The following is a 10574-nucleotide window of genomic DNA, read 5'->3' on the forward strand; positions in this document are numbered from 1 at the left end:
GTTTTGGGAGGAGGGAGGGTTTAATAGGAAGGGGAAAGGAAGGGGTTGGGGGCCCGGTGAAGACTTTGCTTTGGTTGGTCCGCGTCATCATTACCTGTTCCTTTTCTTTTGGTTTAGGTTTTCTTTTCTTCTATTTTTATTTTTTGGGAATTTTGGTATATTCCGGGTTTGCTTGAGGAGGAAATTTTGTGACGTATTAATAGGGTTTTTTATTTTATTTTTGAGAATAGTATTAATAGGGGTATTGGTGTTAGGTTTCGGTTGTAATCATTGTTTTTATAGTTATACCGACCGTATTGAATGTGGAGTTTTGATTATTAGGGATTTGAGTGTGATATTTGTGAAAAATAAGGAAATGGATTCATGTAAACTATGGGTAATAATACTAAAATTAGTGCTTTTCCTTTTGATGAAACACAAATATTGGAAGGTGCTATCTAAATTCATGAATGACCGACCAAAAAACAGCAACAAAATGATGAATGAAAACCTTCGAGAAATCTCATCTTGAAATATAAGGTTGAGGTAATTTTGGGCATCCTATGTCCAAATCAAACAATGACCACATAATTGGCTATGAAATCTCTAAAATTATCCGTCTTCTGAATTGTTATGTTAGTTTTATATATATTGTGAAATAAAAAAGAAAATAATTAATATTATATACACTAGCAAGATCGCTCGTGCATTGCTGCTGGGTTGACTATTATTATGAATGAAGTGGAAAAGAAGTGCTGATTGAAATGAAGCAAATGTTTGTATACACAGAAGGAAGAAAGTTACACTATATATTGGACTTCATACTGAATCAGCTTCTCTATTGAGATTTTCCGAGAAGATCACTCTGGGCAAGCTGCATCTATATGGTACATTGTGACAATAGTTGTCTGAAGGAAATGCATATAAACATTAATGCTTAAGAAACAAAGAAGAATAGTCTAACAAACTAAGCAAGGACAAAATCAATTTTTCTACCAGCTTGATATTCTACTCGAACAGTAAGGGCAAAATCGACTTTTCCACCTCTTATAAACAATGTAACAGTGAACTCATCAGCTTTAATATGTAGTCATTATTCTTCCCTACTATTTCATTTTAAGATGGATTGATTCAAATTCGATCCTCAATTCCTCATACTACCTATAGAGTACTCTCAAATGACCAAAAAATATAAAATAAATTAGAGTACGTACTCTTGATTTAAACAAATATTTCAGTTAATTATGATTATGATAGTAATATTATAAGATTAACTATAATCAATGAGCACACACACACACACATATATATATAGGCCCAATCAAGGGCGGACGTCCGCACTGTCGCTAAAGTGCGGACGTCGATGCAGCAGGCGGCTTCTAGGCAGCGGCGCGGGCTGGCCGGAGGCGTCCCAGACCTCTTCTGGGCGGAGTTCGAGGTCGGAGGAGGTCGGGCTTGCCGGTTTCTGGGCAGCCACCTCACCTGCAGTTGCAGGTTCTGTGCAGCACAGCATAACCGTCGCCGGCGACTCCATCGGACCGCAGACCCCTCCGCACGACCCCCAGCATCCCTCCGGCAAGCTGCGCCGCGCCGTCGCCGCTTGATCGAGGCCGGAGCAGCGACGTCAGCACTTTTTCTGGGTTGCGGACGTCCGCTCTCGAACGGATCCGTATATATATATACAGATCCTATCCAGAGCGGAGCTCCGCTTTGAAAATTAATGTGTGAAGTTCGAGTTTTTGGTCACTTTTCGGTCTCATATCCACATCTCGACCGTTCAGTTTTTAGGTACTAGTGTATAGATCGTCTCTGCAAATTTTCAGCCAAAATGATGATCGTTAAAGCATTGATAATTGCTTTAAAGTTAGTACGGTTCAGGTTGACAGATTCAGTCCGTCCATTGGTTTAAGCGAGTTAGATACCTTAACGATCATCAATTTAGCTGAAAATTTGCAGAGATGATCTATACACTAGTACCTAAAAACTGAACGGTCGAGATGTGGATATACGACCGAAAAGTGACCAAAAACTCGAACTTCACACGTTAATTTCAAAGTGGAGCTCCGCTCTGGATAAAATATATATATATATATACTCGAATACGCTAGTTACAGGCAGAAGACGCTATAATATTATACATTATGATATATTCACGAGTTGTGCTTACGTACTCCACAGCATCGATGAGGATAAGATTAATAGCCAAACAACCTACAAGTTGAGCATAAGTTAGCTTCTGACATACTAAACAGTAATCAGCCACCCAATAATAAGCAAAAGCCTTCATGTATGCACATCAAATTAAGTTAATTTGTTATTAATTAGCTAAATTAAGTATACATGTCAATTTGATGCGCTGCACGATGGTGACCGTGTCAGTTTTCCATCAAATTAATTATAAAAAATTTCTATCCACAAGCGAGAGTCTTTTAATCCAAGAGTTCATGAACGTGTTTAGTGTACTTCATTTCATTCAAGAGAACTAGGGAAGAAATCAAAAAAACCACACTTCATCTAGTTAAACTTCTTTACACACTATTTTTGCTTCAAGATATAGTGATTAATCAGCAATATGATCGATTAATCAGCAATACGATTGTTAGGAAAAAAAGAAAAGAAAAAAGCCAAATTATTTGTTCAAAAGCAGGTCTCGAAGTCAAAAGCCGTCACTTTTACTTTGAAAACTTGGCAGAGAATAGCTATTAATCTAGATATTTTTGTAGATTAAAGCAACTGCAGCCTTTGAACCAGTTACCAGTTACACGTAGGTTTGTTTTTTTATTGTATTTAGTCTAGATATTTTTGTAGTATTAGTATTAGTTTTGCAATAAGTTTCAGACCCGACCATATATATAGGAACCTTGTTTGTGTTGACCCAGAAACCCAGTTTCTTAGTTCCAGAAATTTCGGGTGGAATTATTGATGGGCGCCATATTTCTTTTCCTCTTGACCAATTAAGATGGAGGCCGAATGCCAATTTTCTTTTTAGCATGATCACAGCATATATGATTTTTCTATTATATATATTAATTTGACGATATATATTATTGTAAGAAAGACTCAAGTTTGACTACGCGTTAGGGTTTTGACCATTTCTAAAACCCTAGAATACAAACTGCCAACTGGCATGGGGAAATATAGTGGTGTTGGTGATCATGTCAGGTGTCCCATCTCTTTCGAATTTAACGCAAAAGCAAAACATGCACTTCCAGTAGGACTTTGCTAGCAGAATGAAGCATATATAGATCGGGGGAAACAGCTAGCTTACACAATTTGAATATTCCTTTTACATGATGAGTGATTGAGTGATCACATCTATTTGACTATTTCTTCAGCAAAGCATTCTAGAGCTCCATCATTGAGTTTCTCCTTTGTAGGGTTTTCGCAATCCACAGCACCAGCTCCAAAGGTATACTAAGATGCTTTTGATATTTCCTTTGTGGTTCCTTTCTATACTTAAAAGGAAATTTAGATATGTATAATAATGAATTTTTTATTTTAGAATACTCTAAATAATGAATTTATAACATGAACTTTAAATATTCAACAATGATAATTTAAGTCTTTGTTTATACATATACATATTCAATTATTGAAATTGAAATTTCTTATTGTAAAATTTTCATAAAAAATGGTGTGATACAAACTGATTAGAAACGCTCTCATACAATTTATTTTATTTTCTTTCGTGTCTCTAAGTTAGTTGTATCATTTATTCAAAAAAAAAAAAAAGTTAGTTGTATCATAAGTGTTTTTTTTTTTTTTTTTTTTAAAGGATCATAAGTGTTTTAACTAGTCAACAAATATTGTATAACATTGGAGTAAGTTATCATGACCATGCGACTACTCAGTAGTCACCTTACTTACTTGTGCCCCAAAAGTAAAAGTCATGGGAGATACGTTGGATACGAGAGGGATGAGGATGGACCAGTACTTGGAAGACTTTTATCCGGCCAGGTGATCGATGGTCCTTTAATTCAAACAAACCCCTGTGGATACATTCAAAATATAATTCAACAAACGTACCCAAGGAGTGTATACGATTATGGCACATGATTTCTATGTATGGGGATGGTTTGCAGCAGATCCTCATCATTGGTACTTCCACTCGATTGCTGAATTAGCTTACATATCAAGAAAAACAACACTGCACCCGTCATTTATACTCAAATTTAGTAAAAAATAAAAATGTGAGACATCTACTGTACGAGAGACTTTAATGAGACGGTCGTATTATGTGACAGTACGTTCCGTCACACTAATCTCTATCCAAAGACACACAAACTCATTGTCTCACTGTTTTAGACGTGAAATAAGTAGATAAGTCTGTTAATCCCACGCTGGTCATTGAAATATGGATTACAAAAACACGACCCAAAATTATGGAAATTGGGCCAAGGGCCCGATACTGTTAATAGTTGAGATCAACAAGTTTTGTGATGAGAGAAATCAATCAGAGAGAGAGAGACAAAGCAGTGCAAAAAAAAAAAGGGTTAGGGGTTTCTGGAATCGGAGAAGAAACGATGTGGCACGAAGCGAGGAGGTCGGAGAGGAAAGTCCACGACATGATGGACGCCGCTCGCAAACGAGCTCAACGACGTGCCGTTTTCCTCGCCAAACGCCGCGGCGATCCCCAGCAGTCCATCCAGGTCGTCGGCTCCCGCTGCCGCCTCTACCGCGACGACGGCCTTTACCAAGCCACCGAGGACCAGCAAGGCCTGTATGTCTCTCTCTTGAGCCTTAAAATTTGATCCTCAAATTAGAATTAGTCCGAAATGCAATTTGGTTTTGTGTATGTGAATTTATGAATTCAAGTATTGTTTTTGTTCAGGATTCCTTGGAATGGAAAACAGGATGTGTTAATTGACAGGTGAAAATCGCAATGCTTTAGTCTGCTATTGTTATATATTGTAAACCGTTTTTTTTATGTGTGCAAAATACAGATTTGATGGGCGCGCGCTTCTCGATTTTATTCGAGAGTCTAAGCATTTTCGTGTTCAAGAGAAGTCGGAAGAGGAGGAAGAGTTAGAAGAGTTTGTTAATTTTGAGCGTTATCGGGATTTAATTAAGCATCGTCGTAGAGGATGTCGGTACTTTTTGATTTTGGAATCATGTCTTCAATTAAGTTTATTGTGTCGGCATTTTGATTATAGATTGTTTATAATGTATGCGATATCATCTCCTATCTGCTAAGACTATAAACTATCTAAAATCTTTTTAAACTCCATGTTATGTTATATTTAGTAATCCGGGGGTTTTAGTTTAAGATTGTCACATGCTAAGCTTTGTACGAAAACAGTTACTGATGATGAGGGTTTGCTACACGTGAATCAAGAGATGGAGGCCAAGGTTACTGCTCCATTTGCACCTGAGAGGTTAGATTTTTCTTTTACATTGCTGGGAAGCTCTACTATACACACAGAATCTGGCGGTCTGTAAGCCATAGATAGATGAGAGAGAAAGGCTAGCTTACACACTGTCAGATTTTGTGTATGCAATACGTGTATGTATAGTAGAAATTTCGTACATTGTTTGCCAGCGTGGTTTCTTCATTACTTCTTATTTTGATTGTCTGTTTACTGATTAGGTAGTTCAGATTATTTGTTGCGACTTAATTTCTTTTGTTTTTATGCAAATGTGGTAGGTCTCAGCCGCAACAAGCTTCTGCCACCAAGGGTTCTTATTCCCAAGTTGGGTTCTCTTATGGTGGGGATGGAAAAGAGGACGCCCAGTATTCAGATGCTGATGAAGACGATGAGGATGATGACGATGACGAAGATGAGGATGATTTCAACTCTGATGATAGCAGTGATGAAGGAATGGATAAAATAGCAAAAGAATTTGGAATCAAGAGGTATGGTTGGCTTGTCTACATGGATAAGAAAGCCAAGGAGGAGGAGAAAAGGCAAAAGGAAGTGATCAAAGGCGATCCGGCAATTGTAAGTTCTCACCGGTGTGTGTAAATGACCTTTCTGTTGTAGTATTCATCGGTGCATAATTTGCATTTCCAAATCCCTGTAGAGGAAGATGAGTCGCAAGGAAAGAAGGAAGGTTTCTCAGATAGAAAGGGAGAGAGAAAGAGAAACTGCCCGGGTAACCGGAACTCGTGTTCTCCAACATGATCCATACCGGTAGAAATCTACAACTTTTTTGAAACTTTCATTCTTGACTGGTTTCTGTCTCGAAGCAGATGAATCTAGCATTTGATGGCACTAATAGTTACATCTATATATGCAGTGAAAGCAGGCGAAGTCCAACATATGAAGCTTATCCTCGTTCAAGAAGGTACAGTGTCTATATCATACAATGTATATCCTTAACTTCCCATCAAAGGCATTTAGTAGATGAATGTTATCTTTTGTGTGCAGATCAAGATCTCGATCACCATCATACTCAAGGCGTCATCCTCATGGACGACATTCTGATGCTCATAGAAGCAAACCAACGACTTCTAAAATAGAATACATTACAGAATTTGGGGGCTCAGGCGATAAGGAAGAATCAAAGCGTGAAGGGTTTTCTCCACCACAATCTCCTCGCTCACAGACTGATGTGTTAAACCGGTCGGAGCACTCGACCTTTAATAATTGCAAAGATTCATTGGACTGTCTTTACTCTGCTGCAGCTTTTAACCCATTTGTTACCTGAGGCAAAATATGGTTTAGAATAGTTGGGTTTAGGGTCAAGTCTAACTGCCAAAATGAAGAGGGAGGAGGCTTCATTTCTGAAGCTCATTTTTCCCCCTGAAATTGATATCCTAATGCTGCTTCTTTACTGCAGGTCTTCAACTGGTGTAATACTTGAGGCTCTGCATGTCGATCCTGCATCCGGTGCATTGCTTGACAAGGATAAGAGCACTAAAGTGGTGAAGCCATCAGCAAGGTATTTCCTAAAGCCTGGATGAGAAGAGTTTTACTCTATGTTTTATGGTTCACTGTGCCTGTTAGAGGGGTTTACTAACAGTTTTTTTTTTTTTTTGACCTCTTGTTTGTCACCTGAATTCTATGTCCTAGTAACTGTATATTTCCGATTCTTAAATTAATTCCTTTTCCTAGCAGCACATCTTCAGCATTAGCAAAGTTAAGTAAGACAAGTACTTCTGTGGGGTCACTGAAGCAGCAACCAGCAGAGAAGAAAGAAACTCCTCAAGAAAGACTTAAAAGGATTATGAGCAAGCAGCTGAACAAACAGAGTATGTTCTACAACTCATGCATTTAGAAATAAATAGCGAATATATATTATCAATCCATTTTGGCTCATAGTATATTAAATTGATTGCGTTGGAGTTGGTGATAGTATAAGAGAGTGCTGTGGTCATATATGCTGCATCCTTGTGACATAATTTTGAAATATATTGCTTTGCAGTTAAGAAAGATACTGCCGCTGAAATGGCTAAAAAGCGAGAGCAGGAGCGCCAGAGGCTGGAAAAACTTGCCGAAACAAGCCGGTTAAGTCGATCTAGGTGCCATAGTCGTAGCAGGAGCTACAGCCGTTCTCCACCAAGGTGGTTATATTTTCTATTTACATAATAGGTTATGCTATGCAACTCTGAATTTGAGGTGACAATTAACAAATCATGTTGTGTCATGTTTGATCATGTGAGTTGTAGTCGGCCATACACCTTTTGTAGATGCATGTTCTACAACTTCTTCATAGAGATTTGCAAAAGAGTAGTCTGTAGTTGTCTTGTGGAGCTTGGGGAATTTGAAGTTGAAACATCTCCTTTTGTCTCTTGCAAAGTTGTTATCATTACACAATTAAGTGGGAACTTGTTGGGGTTATTTGTCCTGATGCTGTCTTTAGCAACAAACTAAAATCTGTGATATTGCATTTCATGTATTCCAGATATACCGTTGGTAATTGTATCCTCTTGCCTATGATTGTGACGTCTGTGTAAATGCAGAAGACACCGACGCAGTAGAAGTCCAAGTCGAAGCAGGAGTTCCCGACGACATTACTCCCGTTCTAGGTCAAGGTCCCGCTCCCGGTCTCGTTCTCACTCCAGGTCTCGCTCCCGTACCCGTACTCGCTCACGCACATACTCCCGCTCACCAAGGTGATCACACTGTTTTCCCTGCCCCCTTGATTCCCTGCCTCTTGTGATGTGGCTCTTATCATACTGAAGACTGATTCAGAGAATGACATTACAGGGTAACAAGCCGTTCAAGATACTGATGGATATCTCAGGAGGGTGATCAGTGTGCTTCGAATGCTAATATTTGGGTCTTGTACTCGTAGGAGTTGAAATGGCCCTTATTTACCTACTTTCCTAGGTTTGTTGGTTTCAGAATAGGTGTGCGAAAAGAATAGGTGTGCGAAACTTTATTGTATATGGAATCTATAATAAAATTGTGTTGTGTTCTTTTGTCATGTTTTGTCTAAAAAGACCACACAGTTATCATTATCAGTTTGAAATTCGTTGCCTATATATTTAGTTTCAGATGGAATCGTTCTTTAAAACTTTTGGGAAAGAAGAATGACTTTAGCCGCTTCAACTAGTGGAGTATGGAGGAGATGGCAGAGCCGAGTTTCCAAGGCAAATTCAAGTGTATTGGGTTATCTTGGCATCTAATGAGCAGCATTGATGTGAAAGGAGGAGATAGAATTCATGGGCAAGAAAGGGACTGTCTTTGAATATATTTTGTGTAAAGAAAGGATCAAGATACCTTGCACACGGTCAATTTCTGTTGAGCAGCGATCGGCCTATCATAATGTGTTATATCCTCGATTGGCAACCTTTTCAGAAAATTTTGTCCAGAAGTTGAACATGGTTGTCAATGAGCCCACAATTAATTATTCCTGCGCCGACTTCCAAGCGGCTAATGGGTACAGACCAGGAACTTCTCGGTTATGTTTACTGCTGGCTCGATGGACACTCTTTTAGTGCTAGGGCTAGCAGGGATGTTGAAATTCACAGGTTTCAACAAGCGTGTTATGGTACAGCACAAAAGATTAGCATGGATGCCAAGTTAGTGGAAGCTAAAGTCTTGTCAACACCGATTGCTATGTCAATTTTCAGGAGCAGTGACTCCGCATGTTGTGGGATCTTTATCAACAACTAAAGCCAAGCGTTTGAATTTGACTGTCTCTGGTGATTCACCGACTTTCTCAACATAGGTACTTGGCCTACTGTTGAAGCATTTCATGGAAGATAGACTTTTGCAAGGAAGAAAAGGATTAGTTCTATCATCTTATCTTGTTGGTTCCTTGAATATAAAGTAGGTTTCTGTTGTGATAAGAATCTCGAATCTGCAAGATAGTTCCACTCGGTCTGTAATCAATCCAAACTAGTTCCTGTCTGGTGTTCATCTGAATAATTACCAAGTACCAACTTGACATCATGTGTTTAGTTCAAGAAGCCCCATCTGGACCCTCTTAGAACATGATTGTTGAACAAGCAACTTACTCCAATATCACCCTTTCTTAGGTTTTACTTGATAGAAACTAGGGTTTCTTCATAAAAACAGCTCATTTACTGATTTACATTATGTTTTGGACTTGAAAATACCAAGATTATGTCCATTTTAAAGTCGAAAGTGGTTGAGATCTTTATGCTTCTTTGAACTTTAGATTCAATTTCAATTATGACATGATAATTTAAAAAATAGAGATAATGACCATTTACACAATTTTGGGGTAAAAATTGCCCACTTACTCCGATAAGAGTTTTTTACTCCCATTTACCCAATCTAACATCTATTGACAGTATTGCCCTTATTTTAATTAATAAATTACACTCATCTCTCTCTCCTCTCCCAAAAATTGTGTAAATAGTCATTATCCAAAAAAAATACACATTTACAATTTTCTTAAAACCCCGGATAAGTTTCCAAAAGGGTAAATCAAAATTTGATTAGAGATAGCTCCCCCATCAACCACTTTATCACATATAAAGCATATCATAGGATGATCTACCACCTTACAAAAACGAAAGATACAAAGAGACATTAATTGATCATTAGTTTTCGGAAATATATCCAATAGTATATACATTTTCCCAACTACTTTACTAAACATGGAGGGCCTTCCAAATCAAACTTCCAAATTTCCAATTGCTGATCAGATCTAGCACTTGATGGACATCTTGATACTAACGTGATGGGAACAAAAAGAAAAGTAGATAGCTAGATGAAGATAAAGGCAAATTCGATCAAGTTGGCGTTTAGCCATAGATGAATCCAGCATCACGTTCGTCCTTTTTATTCATGAGCCTCTAACCTTTTGCATCCCGTGAGCCACACGGGAGTTGTTGTTCTGGGTTTCCTTTTCTTTCTGTTGCGATCAAAAGCTTACAAGCATCGATCGTTCTAAAACCTCCCTTTATTCCATCCATATCACTCGAAAGTGATCGATGCCTCTTATCACTCTTAAGACTCTTATGCTTCATTTCACATCACCTTTACTTCTACCTGCCTACTTTGATTTTTATAGAGAAAGTTGTCATATAAAAAACTGAGGAATTCTCACCGCCACACGAGGGGGCCTCTAATTAATCATAATAGACTTTAAGTTCTGTAATGGAAGTAGCTCTAGGTATGCAATTTGCTTATGTGGTGATGCTTTAGAAAAGATAATAACACAATTAGCTAAGCATG

General features: G+C 38.2%; 1 protein-coding gene across 3 annotated transcripts; it reads left to right on the plus strand.

Moving 5' to 3' along the window:
* The first annotated feature begins 4418 nt into the window (after positions 1–4418).
* Positions 4419–8349, plus strand: LOC133720631 (uncharacterized). Of its 3 annotated transcripts, none has more exons than XM_062147049.1 (13): positions 4419–4699; positions 4811–4849; positions 4923–5065; positions 5279–5354; positions 5624–5918; positions 6001–6110; positions 6217–6264; positions 6348–6542; positions 6760–6861; positions 7038–7171; positions 7345–7483; positions 7886–8035; positions 8130–8349. In XM_062147049.1, exons 1-13 carry the CDS (start codon positions 4419–4421, stop codon positions 8152–8154), a joined length of 1737 nt encoding a protein of 578 aa, XP_062003033.1. In that variant the 3' UTR covers positions 8155–8349. The 3 variants fall into 3 exon arrangements, with proteins under 3 accessions (XP_062003033.1, XP_062003041.1, XP_062003025.1); XM_062147041.1 differs by having other exon boundaries at positions 4420–4699; positions 7883–8035; XM_062147057.1 differs by lacking the exon at positions 8130–8349 and having other exon boundaries at positions 7825–7963.
* The last annotated feature ends 2225 nt before the right edge of the window (positions 8350–10574 follow it).

Source organism: Rosa rugosa, chromosome 1 (genome assembly GCF_958449725.1).
Source record: "Rosa rugosa chromosome 1, drRosRugo1.1, whole genome shotgun sequence".
Classification (NCBI taxonomy): Eukaryota; Viridiplantae; Streptophyta; class Magnoliopsida; order Rosales; family Rosaceae; genus Rosa; species Rosa rugosa.

Coding starts and splice junctions, on each gene's coding strand:
- LOC133720631 (XM_062147049.1), top strand. CDS start 4,419: ATGAGAGAAATCAATCAGAGAGAGAGAGACAAAGCAGTGCAAAAAAAA. Junction 6,111..6,216: donor CTCCAACATGATCCATACCG/GTAGAAATCTAC, acceptor CTATATATGCAG/TGAAAGCAGGCGAAGTCCAA. Junction 7,484..7,885: donor TACAGCCGTTCTCCACCAAG/GTGGTTATATTT, acceptor TAAATGCAGAAG/ACACCGACGCAGTAGAAGTC.